Genomic DNA, 17,911 nt, shown 5'->3' with positions numbered 1-17,911 from the left:
AAATTGAAATATTATTGATACTCACCGTAATATTTTTGTTTCATCCCCTGAGAGATTTTAATGCTTAAATATTTAATTATATTTATATCCCACCCTATAAACATTTCCCTAAAGGGCTCACAACCTAATGAATATAGTGCTAGTTAGGAAACAAAGGAGGGTGCAAATCAAAAGAATGGGGTACAGAAATCTTTTATAAAGTTTATAAAAATATTTTCTATTGCATCACTTCACTCTCAAGCAGGTCATTTATAATTGCCGTGTCTGTTCATGAATAATTAGAACAGTGAAAATACTAATATGTAAGTTGCCAGTATTATGATGTGTGTAGTGGAAAATTAGTCTTATAACTTTCAATTGCCCTACACAAAGGATTGGGTGGGTTTGCATTGTATGTCTCTTCCACTTGGCTGTTTTGGGACAACTCTTACTTGCCCTAATCACTTATTTATTTCCTGTGCAGGGTGATGTTGGTCCTCAAGGATTCCCTGGGACTCCAGGTGAACCTGGGCAGAAAGGTGAAAAGGTATGGCGCTGGATCATGTGAATGTAAACCAAGTTAAGTTCAATGGACACCAGCATCTTCTGAACAAAGTTCTGTCTCTGTCTGCTTGATGTGTTTGTGGCCTATGTTCTCAGGTCTGTGATTTGCTCTCTGCACCTAGGGTGATCCGGGAGTTGGAGCAAGAGGTCCCCCTGGGCTACCAGGGCCACCTGGGCAACCAGGATTCAGTTCTAAACTGGATAAGTTGGTAAGTTCTAGATGGTCATAATCAATACATGGGAAGAAACTTGTTTTTGTTGCCTTGTTTTTTCTGGATCACTGTGATTGAACATGATGCTTTTACTGCAACTGTCTCTGCTGCTGAATTTTTTCTTCCCCTTCACATACTGCCTTATGCTCTATATGAAAATGAAACTATATGCTCACCCTTCCCTATAAGCTATGCAGCTCTGATAGAAGCCCTGTGCAGCTTCCTGCTTAGTGCTCCAGAGCTCGATGATGACATCACTGCTGAGCTCTCCACTGCTACCCTCACACAGCTAATACTGGAGTTTCTCACTGCTGCCAAGTATCAGCTTTTGCTAAGAGAATGAAGCAAATGAAACTGTTCCTGCTGTTTCATTTGCAAGAGCCAGCTTTTTTCCCTTGAAGGTGCATGTTGATAGCCTGCAGAACTCCTTGGCTGAGATCTCTGTATGAGCCTGGTGCCCTGCTCTGTTAGAGGAGAGTCATTAGTTAGGCCCTTGAGGAGTAGCAACTACACCTTGGGTCTCCAAATAGGTTGATGCATTTAAAACCATGTACTGGCCCCTAAAGAAGAGTTTGTGGATTTTGTTCCCTAAGCTCTTTTTTGTTGCTCCCTTCTTTTCATCCTTACTTGCTTGTCCTTCCTAAAAATTTTAAAAAGTTTTTTATGTATTCATAATTCCTATAAATATGTGGTGAACAGGTTTCAAAAATGCTTTAATTCTGATATTATCCGAATATGTTACTGACAACATGCTACATCAGTAGGCTTCATAGAGATTATATACTAGCCTGAAGCTGCTTTTAATACTCCTGTAAGTTCCTTCTGAATGGCAACTGCACAGTATCCCATTTTGAGTGGAAGGTATAGAGGCCAACTGTACTACTGTTCCTCCCTCAGCATATTTTTTTTAAGCAGTCTAGATGTGCAGTCCAGCACAGAAGACAGGGAAAGCACATACCTCCTGAAGAATAAACAACTGTGGACATCCACATACCCTTGATTGTACCATAGATATAAGGAAGACCCATAGCTCCAGATAGTTCAAATATTGTTGATGTTTTAAGTTAAATAAACAAGGGTGCCTGTTTTGGAGATAGCCCTTTCCTTTGTGGAAAGTTTGAAGATCAAGATAGTGCCCTGCTAGGCAATTTGAGAGAGACAGTTTTTGTCCCATCCTGGGTAGGCTTAACTCTGCCAGCTGCAAGCTCTTTTTTAGCCAACCTCAAGGCACCCAGAGTTAAGCAAATGTACTGATCTGAGCCATGTGATCCTTTGCCCCAGTAGCATTTTTCTTTGGTGCACTTCTTTGGTGCACTTCTTTTATGTGCAAATGTGTTTTTCTTCCAGACATTTATTGATATGGAAGGCTCTGGCTTTGGAGGTGATTTGGAAGGTTTACGTGTAAGTACCTAAACTGTTTAAGGAGCTGAACTGGCATAGCATTCAGTGGGTGTCTTCTTGAGATGGGTGTATATCATGCTATTTGGAAGTTACTTGGGCTGTATGTTCTCAGTAGTTGGGTTATTTCCAACTCATTAGGATCTGTGGGTGAGAGAAGAGTAAATCTGTGATGTGTTTAATGGGTGTTTAAAATGGGTTGTGCAAACATCATATTTGTCATGTTTCAGGGCCCCAGAGGACCTCCCGGGCCTCCAGGTCCTCCTGGCGTGCCTGGCTTGCCAGGACAGCCTGGAACATTTGGGACAAATGGTACTGACCTTCCTGGACCACCCGGCCTCCCTGGAGTGCCAGGCAGAGATGGCAGCCCAGGGGTTCCTGTAAGTAAAGAGAATTCTGGGAAAAGTGATAGACAGTTTAATAATATGAATGTTTTCCCAAAACCTGACAAATCTTCAAGTTTCATTTGTTTTGCATTCCTCGTCAGCTCTCCCACTTCAATTTTAGAGACTCAGGTAGGATTAGGAGTTTTCACATGGTACTTTGTTGGCTGCTATGGGGTTGCTGGAGAACTATAGAAAAACTGGACAGGCTGTGCCATACCGCAAGTTATTGCAATAAGGGGGTGAGCTATGTTTAGTCTCCAGTATTGCATTAGTTGCATCTTCTGAGGACAGTTGGGAAAAGCAGCTTTGACTAACTAATGCGGAGAGGAAAACTGGGCTCAGGAAGGAAATTTAGGTCTCTGTTACTGTGCTTGGGATGGACATGGCAAATACTCCTGTATACATGCTTGTGATCAACACCAAGAGCTAAAACAGTATCCCTGATGGGAATGCAAGATATGCTAATATTAATTTTGCTGTAGTAAGCACCAGCCTTGTAGCCCAAAGATCCAAATACAACAGTCTAAATTTTAATGTTGAAATTTTAATGTTTTTAAATGTTAATGTATTTTAATGTCTTAATGTTTGAAATTTTAAATTCCGCCTGTTGTAGGGCGGTATTGTGTGTTGGTTTTTTCTGGTCTTTGACCGTAACAATAAATATCAACAGACTAAATTAGTAACTGATGCCTTGGTACAGGGCAAAATTACGGTTGCATGCATATGCATGTGACAAAAACAGAACAGCTACTTTTCCTTGAAAGGAAGTGGTAATTGAGTTACTTCAAGCTGCTCTCCCCTTCCTGTTCCAGTGTAGATTGTGGTGGATGGTGGTTTGTGAAGAGAAGTGGCAGGAAGAGAAAGCACTGCTGTTCCTTGAATCACCACCACTACTTTTAAATCAGGTCCTGGCAAACCTTTGTTAGGAAGCAGCTGTTGGTCTCCTTACGTGCATGCTTGTATATAACATGTAGTTCTGCTCACAGGTAAGATTCAGTTTCCTTTGTCAAAGAAAAGCACGGAAGTTTAATGGATATAAACTGGTAGCTGACAGGTTTAAAAAACTTCCTAGCTTTCCTTTTCTAACATTTTTCAGGGCCCTCCTGGTCTTCCAGGAAGAGATGGGATTGCTGGCCAGCCTGGAACAAAGGGAGCAAATGTACGTATCTCCTCTGTGCAAGTTCCTTTATCAAAATCTCACTATGGTAGCAAGTTCATTAGGTGCTGCCTGAGAAACTAGGCAGCCTCTAGCTTGCATTTGTTTCATGTAAATCTTTTTGGTACAAAAGTAACTTCAGTATGAATTAACATTCTTTCTCTTCCCTGTTTCCAGGGAGAACCAGGAGAACTTGGCCTCCCAGGAGCACCAGGACCTAAGGTATAGCAATTCCCTTTCTGGAGTAATTGTTACTGTACCATTTTTTTTGTTCTGAATTGGCAACGGAATAGGGCTTTTCCCCTCTGCCATGAAACTTAATAAAAGATATTTGCTTTCCGTTAACCATGGACCAACCACTTCTGCACAATTCTATGAGTGCTGCAACTGCAGGTGTACATTCAGTCTGCATTTGATGGAGTCTCAACTCTGGGCACTCTTATCTTGAGAACACTGGTTATCATTGTCACTGTTTTGTGTTTGATTTAGTCTACACATGCAGTTGCATGAGATGGTAGAATCCTGAGTGTGAACAGTATTATTTTGGGCTACTTTAAAAAGTAAAGTTGTAGGGAAGCATTTAAAAATGGCGTTACTTGTGTGAAGCCTGAAATGCAACAGTCCCTTCTGCCATCTGATCCTTACCTGCTGTGTAACGTAGGAATTACTGAACAGAGTATGGACTGTGGTCACCTTCTATCACAGATCTTTGAAACTATTTTTTCCTCCTTCTCAATACTCCTTTCTTGGTTCACTTTTTCCATCTAACTAGAATGCTCTGCTTCCTATACCCCCTGATGTGTTAGAACTATTTTCTCGTTACTACATACTCCCTTACAGGGAAAAACCAAAAGCTAAGGTAACATCTCTGTGCATGTTTTTGGTTAGCATGATTTCACTAGAAGTGACAATTGTCTCTTTTTTCAAAATATGTGTATGGACATGTACGAAGGCCAGAAATATTGTGGGATCCTACATATCCATGTTATTTTTGTGATGTTTTAAAAAACACCCACCATGTGTTGCATCTTTCATGACCACATGCAGCTCTGGAAATTTTCTTGGATCTGGCCTGTTTGGTGTTGTAATGTTTACAAAATTTATTATGTAATGAGTCTCTTCCACACAGGGAATAGAAAAATCGCCTTTTCATCAATATGAAGATCTCCTTTGAAGATCTTCCCCTCCCTTTTGTAAACAGCTTTAAATTTGATTAATGGGTGGTATAAAACCATAATACTTAAAATTAATAAACAAAGATAGTATTCTGTTTTATTAGCAGTTTTATTAAGAGATGTAAGAGGAAAAAGATGCATATTTTCGTTCAATCTTCATAATTAATTTTTAACATTATTGTTTCATTTTAAGTAAGCATGAAAACTTTTAAAAGGAGAATGTTTGAAGCACTTGACAGCATATGTCCTTGTAAAAGAGTTCTGTCGTTTTTGTAAGCTATGCTGCCCGTAGAGTGTAATTTATTTTATTTTGGTGAACACATTTTGTCTGATAGTGAAAGAAATGCAAATACTTTGGCCATAGTCAGTGGTTCCCAAACTTTCTAGCACTGGGGCCCACTCTTTAAAATGGCACTCCTTCTGGACCCACCTAACTTTACTAGACAAAAAAAGAAAGGTTGCACTTTACCAGCCAGTCAAGCCTTTGTTTTTATCCTTTTCATCGGGGGGGGGGGGGGCCCTTCTGGAGCAATTGTTGAGCTCCAGGTTCATTGGATTGGAACCATTCTAGTGGCCTTGCATATTCATTTGCCTGGCCTTCAGTAGGAGCTGAGGCATGTTTTCCTACTCATGAGCAGACACTCACATGTGGCTCATTTTCCCTTTCCTTAGGGCTCAATTCATTTTCCTTGTCAGCTTGGTGGGGGAGGCAACTTGCTTCTCTAGTGTTTTTGGGGACCAGTGTTCAATTGGATCGGTACCATTCTGGTGGCATTGCATTCACCTAAGCCTGTTCTTTAAAGTAGACTGAGGCATGTTTGCCTACTTACGAGAAAACACACACATACGACTCAGTTTCACTTTCCATAGTGCTCAGTATATTTTCCTTATCCGTAATCAACTTGTCAGTTTCATGACCCACCAACAATCAGGTCACAACCTACTGGTGGGTCCTGACCCACATTTTGGGAAACACTGGCCTAAATAGCTTGCAGTCTGATAACAAAACTCATTTTAAGTAGTCTGGCATGTTCCCAGTTGCTTGCATGATTCTTCTGTGTAGTTTTGTACACTCATTTCAGTATAGCTCATGTGAAGTACTATACTCCAGCCAGTGTAAGCATCAGACTATAGAGTGAAAATCAGTAGCATATGCTGTTTTGGGATGGTATGCATTCCAAGTATGTTTCATGCATGTCAGGGGAGAAGCAACACTGCAACATTTTGTTCTATGAATACTGTGCATGGTCTTCTTTCGTTAAGCACACATTGCTCAGTTGCTTGTGTGTGCGCGCGTGCGTGTGTAGACACGTATGTGTTTTTATGAAATACTTGCATATTTGACACAGCCCAGGTTGGGAAGCCCTGTGAGTTGAAGGTAGGCCATAACTCTGGTAGATGTTTTCTGTTATGGGGTTCTACATATTCTTTGGTCATCTGTTACTTCCTTGCTCTATTAAGACTTCCTTTTTCCTCCAGGGCAGTAAAGGAGATGCAGGGTTGCCAGGAGCAGCGGGTCAAACTGGCCTAGCAGGCCTTCCTGGACCCATGGGTCCTCGAGGACAGCCTGGCCCCCCAGGTCCTCCTGGGCCAGGCTTTGTGGCTGGATTTGTGAGTATCAGATTTGAAATCTTGACACTATCAATGGCTTGGTATAGGGGCAGCACATTGAACTCATCAAAGTGGGGAGAGCATTTTCAGAGTGGTCATTTGTGGTTACATGCTATGTGTTCTTCTTTGTGTTGATGCTGCCACTTACTGTTGCTTGGACTGGAAGAAGACCCAGGGATGCTAATATCAGGTGCTGAAAAGCTTAAAAGCCAGGATTCTGCCATTGGTACTGTTTATTATTGTGTCATGAAGATGCATGGTACTGTACACAGTCCAGTATTAAACAAAAAAATTAGATCCTTAACAAATTTGATATAGGAAAAGGGAACAGAAGAAGGGGGAAGGAAATGGAGATGGGGTAAATGGAGGGATATGCATTTATTTCTGTTGCATATTCTTAGGCTTGGTAGAGGTAGAGGACTAAATACTGTAGTTATGTCAAAAGGTGAACTTTGAAGAAGAATTTGAAGGAAGTGAGAGGTGGCATCCTGCAGGTGTTCTTGGAAGGAGTTTCAGGCTTTAGGGACAGCCAGGAAGAAAGCAAGTGGTAGAACGGAAAGAGTGAAGATCATGGGCTAGGATAAAGCTAGAGATAAGAGTAGAGAGGTAGTGGGGAGCAAGACCACACTTAGTGTCAGTACTGTAGTTCTCCCTGAATGTTACAGACACCATCTGTTATCACTTAGGATGATATGGAAGGTTCCGGACTGCCATTTGTCTCTGCTGTTCCTGGAGTACGTGGACCAGAAGGGCCACAGGTATGTCCATTTTCCTTGTTCTTTTGTTCAGCGCAAACTTTCCTTTACTTGGAAGCAAGTATCATTGACTGTAGTGGGAATGCTTCTGAATAAATGAGCATGGGAGCCACATTGTCTTGTGTCATGTGTGCCATTTCAGGCACAATCCTGAGAGGCACTTGGGCTGATGCAAGTCCCTTGCACCAGGAGTGTCACAAAAATGCCATAAAACACTTTTGTGCCACTCTTGAGCGGAGATGGGCTAGCACATGGACATGCACTGGCCTCCCCACATCGACAAGGGCCCTGGGGAGAAGGTGAGTTGTATCAGTCAAGGGTGTGGGGAGAGGTGTAGGGAGGAGGTGGAAGGGAGGTGTTTCAGGGCAGGGGCGGGCAGATGGGGAGTGGGAGGCGGGGCTAGGATCCAGCAGTTATGCTGAATCATAGCCTTGTTCCAAGGCAGCACAGAGTGGCCCCTGGCCACTCCTTTCTGCTTGGATCTGTGCTACCTCATCAGGTGGCGCAGATCCGAGTAGACCCATTGGAGCCACTGCAGCACGACACGAGGTAAGGGGGAAAGTTTCCCCTTGCCTCTGGCTGTGCTATTTTTGGCTCCTTACTTACACTGGATGTAGCGCAGGCCTGCTGGCCTGCGTATTTCCATCACAAGTTAGGATTGCGCTCTTCAACACTTTATTACAAATTAGTTACATGATACTTCTTGTGTTACCATTCATCATCATGGGATGCTTCCTGGAGAAAGTTAGACCCTCTTGAAATCTTACCTTGACGCTTGGTTGCAAGAGTCATAGGCCATGACAGTTTCTTTCCAAGTTTTCAACCTAGAGCCAAGGTCTGTACTGAGCACACATTAAAGGTTTGCTGCTGTTGCCACTTCCCGTTAGGGATCTCTGCTCTTTGCTACTCCCATTCCAAAAGTGAAAGCATGCTAGTGATCAGTAGAGCCTCCGCAGGTGGGAGGAGTGGGGCCCCTGCCTGGCCAACTCCTAAGGCAGTGAGAGTCTGCTACTCTTGACAATCTCCCTGTAAGGCATGGCACTTACTGGAAAACAGTGAAGATAGCAACCCATCCTCTTTCCTCTCCCCACCCCAGCACTATCCTACAGATCCAAGGTACCCTAGCACTGATGCACCATTGGGATCCGAGGCATCTGGGAATTGTGAAATGGCACCAGGGAAAGAAAGAGGATGGTTTACTGCCCCAGCTGCTTCCTGCTACTGTCCAGACAAATGAGAGTCCTCCTTTACTGCTGCTGCTATAACTGCAGGCAGCAGCATGAACCAAGACCATCAACCATGAGCTGTTTGGTTTCTGGGCCCCCTACAGGGAGTAGCTGGTGTTTTCCAAAGTATGGGAGGAACACACTACTGGGGGCCTTTGCAGGGCTTTTGCTCTAGGGCCATCCAAAATCTGGAGTCGCTGCTGCGAGTGAATAAGTACATATGCTGCTAATTGCCATGTTACTTTATAATCATCAGTGAAGTGTCAGGCTAACTCTGAAAAAAAACAGATGTTTGAGATTCTGAGCAACAGATTTTGCATGCACTATAACACAGAGACCCACACGATTAGTGCTATTAACTTGCTAAAACATACAAGACAGATACAGGTATGACTTTGGGACTCGTAGGACATAGGAAGCTGCTTTATAGCAAGACAGAGCTCAGATGGAGCTGCTTCATACCAAGGTGGTCCATCTAGCTCAGTACAGTACTGGCAACATTGCTCCAGGACTTCAGACAGCGATCTGTATAGAGATGTCAGGGATGGAACCTGAGATTGTCTGCACGCAGTGCATGTACCGCTGAGCAGTGGCCCCCTTCCCCTTACTGCTTGTGTCATCTGACAGAACTGTCATGAGTGATGATTTCATTGTGCTTTTTGTAGGGTCCACCAGGACTTCCAGGACTTAAGGTCAGGAAACATTTCAATTTTGTGTTATACCTGTTGTCTAGCAGGGGTGTGACTTTCATTGCTTGAAGCCAGCACTTGAAAATGAACGCAACCAGTCTTCTTGGCTAAACTGAACTCCCTTTACTCTATAGTGGTTTCTCTATAGCGGTTATTCTCTAGTGGTTTCCTCTTCATTATTGTCCTGTTCAAATTAGGTTAGTTTTCCTAACGGACCAACCGTATTAGTTTACTGTGTGTGAGATAGTGTTGTGACGTGTTTATTGGACAATTACAATAAATGACTGAAAGTGCTGCAGTCGTCCAGAAACTCAGGACGGTGTAACTGTGCCATTCAAGATTTTGAATGAGTCAGATGTGGGTAGACAAAAAGCTAAAGAGGGAACACAAAACACGTCATGGCACTAAGCACAGCTCTGTTTTTTCAGCAAGACTAGTATATCCTCTTCATGTAGGTTCAGTGTGATTTTCACAGAACATGGGAATTGATCCAAAAACATGGGTGCCAACTGCTAAGAGCCATCACCATGCCAAAGAACATGCAGACACACAAGAGACAGTTTGGTACTACGCGCAGGCCAGGCAACACAATTAAACCCCACTCTTTGCTATTGATGTGGATCCCAATACAGAGGGCTAGCCCTGTGTAGATTATCTGGAATCCTTGAGTGAAGGACAGGATGCAAATGAGAGAGACTGAAATTACTTATAGATTGAAATTGACTTATGTTTCTCTTTTTTAACTTTCAGGGAGATGCTGGCAGCCCGGGTCTGCCAGGTTTGCCAGGAGAGAAGGTAAGTATGTGTTGTAACATCCGGGAAATACTGTAAAACCTTGGCCTCCTTTGTGAATGCTGGTTTTGAGAGAATGTTCTTAAGTGTGGTAATTATTATTATTTAACTCTTAATGGGAGTTGGATTGGATTGTTAAATGGCACCTGTGATGAAGGCTAAGATTCCACATTATGCTGTTCGTTTGGTTACAGGGAGATGCTGGATTTCCGGGACTGAATGGGCGTCCTGGACCACAAGGTCAACCAGGACCAGGGGTGAGCATCAGTTTATTCTTCCAGAGTTCCTGCTTTAAGGGGCATCTTGCTGTCAAATTCACAGAAAAAGGAGGAGGAGAAAGGGAGCTCATAAATTGCACTTTACTGCTGAACATAAATCCTTATGGATTCAATGAAAGTATCCCCATGTCTTCCTTTGGTCTTTTCCCCTGACTTGGTGACACTGTTGTGCTCCTTATGAGTATACGCATCCTTGCAATAATCCCATGAGATGGTTTGTTTATACATGTATTTATTTTTATACATTTATGTATTTATGAACTGCCTTTAAACAAAAAAAAATGATGTTTTTATTTGTATAGCACCATCAATATGGATGGTACTACAGAAGAGAAGACAGGTCTCTGTCCTGAGGAATGCACAATTTAAAACTGACACATGGAAAACAAGCAAGGAAGGGGAGTGGTGCTAGGGAAGGTGGGGTGTATAAGTCATTATTTCATGTACATGTACTTAGGATTAGTGCAGTAAAATGAAGACTAGGGGCAGTTGTACCAGAAAAGTTAGGTTTTGAGTAGGGAATTAAAGGACATAAGAGGGGCAAAGGAGTGAGAAGGTGGCTCCCTGTCCAAAGTGGATCATAATCCAAAGAGAGGCAGAGAGGAGTAGAGGAGAAAAGGAGTGTGTGTGTGTTGGGGGGGGGATGGGACACTGTTGTTTACAAATGGTGAATGGATGATCCAAAGCCACCCAGTTAGTCCGTGGCTGGAGTTCATCCTATGTTTACTGGATCTTTCTCCACCCTTCCACCTGCTGGACCACACTGGGTCTCATTTGCAACACATTCCAGATATGGTTCCTTGTTGTGAGAAATAGTCTTCTTCATTGAAAATGTGTTTTTTTATCTTCCCATGCTTCTTGTTTCAGGGGCCAAAGGGTGACACTGGGGACCCAGGAGCTAAAGTAAGTACTTTCCTATATTTGAGAAGAAACTGCTAGTTTTCGTTTCTTTTATTAAAAAGATGGGATTTGACTTCAGATGGCCATTGATTGTTCATGCAATGTTCTTTCAAAACATTTAGGCAATATAGCCCTGTGCAAATGTGATCTAACATGTTTTTCCAAACATGTGCACCTTTGTCTCCATTCTTCTAGTTACAGCCATAACCTGTAACCTGTGGGGCTAGAAGAACTTCTGTGCCAGGGCTTCTTGTAGAAAATCTGAGAAATGTTTCTGGATAGAATGACCTTCAAGGGTATACCTTCAGGGTATTCTTTGTTGAGCACTCAAATGCACTTAGAAGATGGTAGAATTTAAATCTAATCGCATTAGGAGATTTCGATTTGGGCTGAAAATGACCTGTTCTTATTTTTGGAAAAATACAGCAGAATTTGACCTAGCATTGTTGACTGCTGTTCTAAGATTGGTTTAAATGCTTTTAAAAAAAAATTGTATCCAACCTTTCTCAAAAAAGATTCAGGAAGGCTCATAATACCTTTTATTAATATGACATTAAAACAGAAAAAGCACATCAGCATAAACAAAACCAATTAATTAGGAGAAATAAAGATAAGTCTGAAAACTGAAGAGACTATACCAAGTTAAAGGCTGGAAAAAAGAAAAGAAAAGCTTAAGTTGGCACTGAAATACAGAGCATTCAGCCCTTTGCAAACATTTTCTCACTGACATGAAGCGCAGAAGTTGCTAAAATGTGTGCAGTCATTTGGACTGAACCCCTCTAAAACTTTCAACTGCTTTTTTTTCTTTTTAGGGTGAGCGAGGTCAAGATGGAGTAGGACTGCCAGGTCCTCCTGGGCCCCCAGGGCCCGCAGGACAAGTCGTCTACCTGTCTGGTGATGATGTAAGGATCATTATGTTTTCTTTTTAGGGACCCCTCTCTCCTTCTTTTGTATGTGTATATTTATTTATTTATTGCATTTCTGTTCCACGTTTTCTCCATGGAGCTCAGGGTAATACACATGGTTTCAATCACTCCTTTTATCTTCACAACAACCCTGTGAGGTAGATTAGGCTGAAAGACAGTGATTGACCAAAGCCAGTGAGTTTGAGCTGAATGGGGTATTGAATTTAGGGGCTCAAGATCATGTTTTGCCACTGGTATTGGTCGCGTTGCGTCTCGCCTTCCAATCCAGAAGTAACTGGTGATTACATCATTGCTAGTAACTTCCATTGGCACTCCCCATAGTTGGATCATGTGAAGTATGGCATGGGACAAATATTGTGAAACACTGGTATAGAATATTTGCAAAGCTTCCTCAGAGCTGGGATCCTTGTTGCCATACATGTCTTGCCTGCAACATTGATATTTTTAAAAAATGCCCGCATTAGTTTTCAACCCAGGAGGTCCAGATGATACTTAACCTCATGAAATAAGTTATTAGAATTGTTATTAATTTGTAAAATGAAAAGAGGAGGGTTGAAGAAAAAGTTGATAATTAATAGGTAAACTTGATTAAGTAGAAATCAGTAAATAGTCCCTAATTGGTCTTGGATAGCATGTTAACCCTGTTGTGAAAAGAGATTATGGCTCTTATCCTGAAGATAATGAGTTTCTCTTGAAGTTTCTGGGTAGCTTCATTGAACCTTTATGTTCTACTTTGACTTTAAAAGTTGGTGATGTATTTGTGAATGATTGAGAGATCCTGACTTAAGTTAGTGGGTCCTCACAGTGTCAAAATAAGAATTATAATGTAGATACAGGTTGAGCCTCATTATTCAAGTGGGTTCCGTTCCAAGCACTCAGGTGGATGGCAAAAATATGCACTATAGCAAATCAATTTAAAAAACAAAGTTTCTTTGCTCCCGTGATTTAAAAACAGCCTTGCTGACCTTTGTGATGTAAGATAAGAGTCATTAAGAAGACACTCCATCAATCAGTCTCCGCTTCACTCAGCCCCTCCCTTTCCCAATGCAAAATGATCACCTTTCTTTTACCTGCTCAGGGGGAAGGGAGGGGTCGCCTGGAGAGAGAAGGATTGATGGATTGTCAGCCAGCTGCCCCCCCTCTCATTAAGGAGGTTATTGTTAAAGGACTGTTCAGTTTTTTAAACTGATTTTAAAGGGATGCATTTTTCCCCTTCTCCAGGGATCAGCACATTCCTTCTCATTTGCAGGGGCCATTCGTGTTGAGGCAAATCCATGTATAAAAAATCCGTGTATAAATAGGCTGGACCTGTACTTCCAAAATCTTTTTTAAAAAATAGATGTGTGTGTATGTGTGGGAGGGTATGAATTAGTGTCTAGATGCAGATATCATTATTGTGTTAATGGAAAACCATTTAGGAGTAATTAGGAAGAATGTTACAGTGCATTAGTTAGCTTCAGATCAAAATTTAATTTATCCTCTTCTCCCATGGAATCTGAATAGAGAAAATAAGACTGTAACCTTCTATACACTTTCCTGGAAATAAGTCCCATTAAACTCAGTAGGGTTTGTTCCTGACTAGACATGCATAGGCTTGCACTGTAAAGATCACTTTTTAATATGTTATTTATTTTATGGATTTTAGAGAACATTACCCGCCTTACCTGGCCCAGAGGTAAGTCAAGTGCTATCTCTTTTTTAATGCTCACATCTCTCTTACTTTGTGAGGTCTTATAGACCACAAGAACGTAAAAATAGTTGCATGAGTTGCTGGCGCAAGTCTGCATTGATCCATGAAGGCAGATATCACTGACGGTATCACTGGCACAGATCTGAGTTGACTCAGCAGCTACTGAGGCTTACTTTGGGCAAGGGACAAAGGTCCCTTTACCCTGAGGAGACCTCCAGCAACCAGAAATCCCCTGCGGGATATAGCAATAGCCACATTGGCATTGCTGCATCACTGTGCATGGATTTAGGTAGGATTGGGCTGCTAGTCATATTATGTCCCTATTACATTTAAGAAAACCCCAGTGATCCAGAACCCACAAATAGATGCTTAATATCCTTTTGAAGCCATTTTCTGTAAAGGTGAGGTAACCTGTATTTTTTCCCCCTACCTTGCAGGGCAAACAAGGGCATGCTGGTTTCCCAGTAAGTAGATTTGTTCCATTTTCCTTATCAATTAGTGTGCATCATTGTGTTCATGCTACAAAACTTTTCAGCTTTGGTGGCAGTAGTGGTGGAGAGGCATGTCAACAGATCATATTTTTTACTTGCATACACTGGCATTAACTGTTGAAAGAAAAATGAGAGCCTTTTAAATATGTCTACAAAAGTTACTAGCGCTCACCTGTTTTACTAGTCCAATTTACCTGAATCCCAACATTTATAATGCATTCCTGCCTGTTTGCTTGGAGGCAGTTCTTCATCAGGCAAGTGGCAATTTCAAGATCATGACTTGACTGTTTTTTGACGTGCTTACTTACCTGTAAATTCTGAAGCATGTTTGTCCTATTTGTTTTCCAAACAGGCATAACTATGACAAACTTTCCATCAGTGTACTGAGTTCTGTTAGCCCCACTTGTTCGCAAACTCCACTCATGAGCACACAGTTGTAGGTGTGACTCATAAAGGAATAAACTTAAAATGAACTCCCATCTCACAACTTGTCATCAACAACATAGTTCAGCAGTGAGTTCTAGCCACTGTGCACCATGTACCCACAAAGGGATGCAGACATGGAAGGGAAAAAAATTCTTAAATGTAAGAATGTTTTTAAATGTAACTTGCTTAGTTTACAAGTTCTAGTTGAACTTTGCGTTCTAGCCACAACCCCTAGTGATACTATCATAACAGTCTGCAGACTCAGACTTCACCAAACTGTTTTTATAATTTGAGGATGCTCTGACTCCAGTGCTCATCCTCCCATCTCCAAGCATTTTGAAACAGGGTTTATTCAGCCTTTTCCACAGCTAACTTCGTCAGAGCCAAGGCGACAACTATTCTAAGCCTCATGATTTGCCTGGCATTATTGAACCTCATCTGTTGACTTGCCAAGGAAAGGGAAGGAAAAGCCCTAACGGCCCACAGTACACTTCAGGGTCCCTATTGGTGATGTCTGGAATTATCATTGGGTTGTTGTATTGACTCTGAGCACAAAGATGGAGTAACCAATGCTATCATCACATTTATTTTTCTATGGTTCCATCTGCAGGGGCCAGTGGGACCAAAAGGTGACACAGGTTACCCAGGTATTCCAGGCTCTCCAGGACCAAAGGTAAGGCAATACAGGAATCACTTTTCATAAATGCTCTAGCTTGCAAGTTGCTCACAATGCATATTTCTTCATTATCGAGAAGTTGCCTGGACTTTGACTCTTAGCCATACAGCTGTCCTATTTCCAGTTCCCTTTCCATAGGCAAAGATACCAAACGCTCTTTCTTGAGACTTTTTGAGACTTACAATTACTTTTATGGATGTAGAAAAAAGAGCATTTTATGTTTGCACGAACTCTTCCCTAGTTTTCAGTATTGCCAGCAATACACAGGAACATACACTTGGGAGTGTCTGAAACAACCTATGAGAATGAATAACATGTGTTTACAATGCAGCTTGCACATATGGAAAATCATAAGATTTAATGAATCTTCCAGTTAACAAGAGAGCTTTAGAGGGAAAATAACCTCATGAATGAATTGTTCATGTTTTTATACCCTTGGGCAGAAATTGAGCAAGAGTTAGCTTGCAACTAGCTGCTTGCTCCCTAGCATACTTGTAGGAATAGACCAAGTCTTCAGAGTCCTATATGAGGACATGGGACAAAATTGCAGAAAATGAGTATCATAGAGGAATCCAACTCAGTTTATCATTCCTTGAATAGGATTATCATGTTGGATAGCTTCTCATAACATGGGATGGTTTTGATCTAGAACAGCGATCTCTGAACCACAGACTACTGAATCTGGAAAGAGCTTCTGCAGCCTCTTATCTTTCAAGCTGATTTGCTCAGAAACTCACACCAGGCAGCTGCTTCTGCTGCCCATCATGACAGCAGGCTATGCACTCTGATTTCTGGGTGGAAGCAGCTTAGCTTGAAAGATAAGAGGCTGCATAGTGGAATGGTCAGCACCATGTGGCCTGGGGATGGCCTTTTCCAGATGCCGGATGTGGCCCACGGGTCGAGGTTTGACACCTGCCACTCTAGAACTACACAAATTGTGAAAGCGTATGTTTTAATGGAAGTTCTGTCTTCATTCTTACCTTTTGTGTCTTGGACAGGGGGAAAAAGGAGAGCCAGGAGTTATGATCGGCCCTGATGGAACAGTCATAGCATCTAGCACAAAAGGAGAAAGGGTAGAGAAATGCTTATTTTGTTCTCATTTGAAGGATGTTGCTCATTTTGTTCCACTCCAGTCTTGTGCATTAGGAAATTGGATGATTTCCTACTGTATAGTCCAGGATGGAGGCTCTCTTCAAGAAGAAAAAGGAACTACTTGGGCTGCAATCCTGTCCACCTTTACCTGGGAGTAAGCCCCATTGACTATAATGGGACTTACTTCTGAGTAGACATGCATAGGTTTGGGCTGTCAGTTACTCTTCTATAATAAAGTTTACATTTTCTTTGGTGAACAAGAAGGCAGTGGCACTAAGTTTCTGGATGCACTTCCTCTACATAGGGTGTGTTAACTCTGCGCAAATGGGATTCCTCAAATCATCTAAGAATCCCTTGTCCCATGCACAGTTCTTTTCTAGAAAAGGGAGGAAGCTCTCTTTGTTATCTCCCCCCCAAATGTTCTGCTTCTGCATGGAGTCTGTACCCATTGAGAGTAGAATAATTATTCATGCCAAAGCACTGAGAGCTGTTTGGTGGGAGAAGGTTCCATTTAAAGCAGCAGAATGGACCTCTTTATTTATTAAAAGATTTTTACCCTGCCTTTACAAAATCAACTCAAGACAGCTAATACATTCAAAATATGCCCTTTTTCATAAGCAACAGCACAGAATAGCCTAATACCAACAACAGCAGCCTAGCAGCAGTAAAAGAGCACAAAAAGTAATCAGAAAAATTAGCAACTAATGTGCAGTATACAAAGGGTAAGATATTTTTCCTTCAGTTTGTTTACTAACTGGGCATCCAAGCTACTTCATGTGGCAGATTGGAAAGCTTCCTCATGACCAGCCTGTAGTTCCCCAAATGTAGTTTCTTGCTTCCTTGCATCCAAACTGAGGGCTGGACCACTAAAAAGCAGTTACACCCAGGTTGTGGTGCAGACGGTAGTGCTAGGCCGCAGCCTCTCAATTTCATGAGTGGGTAAATGGCAGATACTGGAATTGCAGGCCGTCATGGGGCCACAGAAGTGATAGAGAACAGCATTGTTGGTTGTCTTCATGCAGGAACCAGCAGCTGCCCATGTTTGGGGATTGAACCAAGGGGGAGAAAGCCACTCTTGCTGATAACCACTGAGAGGTAGCAGTGGAGATGGGGGATATCTCAGTTGTTACTATACAATTGCTCCATGGCTATTAACTCCTTCTGATGTCAGCAGCCTGTACTGGGGACAGCTAGCCAGTTAGCAACTGCATGCTCAGTGCCCAACTCAGTTTCCCCCGTCTTCACTGTTCCACCGTCCTCTTTTCTGTTAGGATAGATTTTCTCCTTCCTGCTCAACCACGTCACAGGAGCAGCAGTTGATTTCCATTGTAGAGCCACCTCACTGACCACTGATGATAGAGAAGAAATCTCTCTCTCTCTCTCTCTCTCTCTCTCTCTCTCATATCACTTTTCTTTTTGTTGGCAGGGTGAAACAGGTGTCAGAGGACCTATGGGACCAGCAGTAAGTTATAAATGATATCTTTGTTTA

The 17,911-nt window shown here is 42.1% G+C and overlaps 1 protein-coding gene across 3 annotated transcripts in view; it reads left to right on the top strand.

The window, feature by feature from the left end:
- COL18A1 (collagen type XVIII alpha 1 chain) overlaps positions 1-17,911 on the top strand; it is a 204,718-nt gene that overhangs the window by 169,861 nt on the left and 16,946 nt on the right. For all 3 annotated transcript variants that reach the window (XM_066611320.1, XM_066611319.1, XM_066611317.1), the window contains 18 exons: positions 464-526; positions 666-752; positions 2,103-2,156; positions 2,384-2,533; positions 3,636-3,698; positions 3,873-3,917; positions 6,350-6,481; positions 7,168-7,239; positions 9,128-9,154; positions 9,902-9,946; positions 10,138-10,200; positions 11,089-11,124; positions 11,934-12,023; positions 13,693-13,722; positions 14,175-14,201; positions 15,265-15,327; positions 16,329-16,403; positions 17,849-17,884. In XM_066611320.1, the coding sequence (XP_066467417.1) occupies positions 464-526; positions 666-752; positions 2,103-2,156; positions 2,384-2,533; positions 3,636-3,698; positions 3,873-3,917; positions 6,350-6,481; positions 7,168-7,239; positions 9,128-9,154; positions 9,902-9,946; positions 10,138-10,200; positions 11,089-11,124; positions 11,934-12,023; positions 13,693-13,722; positions 14,175-14,201; positions 15,265-15,327; positions 16,329-16,403; positions 17,849-17,884 (1,158 nt within the window). The remainder of the gene's footprint in view (positions 1-463; positions 527-665; positions 753-2,102; positions 2,157-2,383; positions 2,534-3,635; positions 3,699-3,872; positions 3,918-6,349; positions 6,482-7,167; positions 7,240-9,127; positions 9,155-9,901; positions 9,947-10,137; positions 10,201-11,088; positions 11,125-11,933; positions 12,024-13,692; positions 13,723-14,174; positions 14,202-15,264; positions 15,328-16,328; positions 16,404-17,848; positions 17,885-17,911) is intronic.

Source organism: Tiliqua scincoides, chromosome 1 (genome assembly GCF_035046505.1).
Source record: "Tiliqua scincoides isolate rTilSci1 chromosome 1, rTilSci1.hap2, whole genome shotgun sequence".
Classification (NCBI taxonomy): domain Eukaryota; kingdom Metazoa; phylum Chordata; class Lepidosauria; order Squamata; family Scincidae; genus Tiliqua; species Tiliqua scincoides.
The sequence above is the reverse complement of the archived record's forward strand: the minus strand, read 5'-3'. Positions and strand labels throughout refer to the sequence as shown.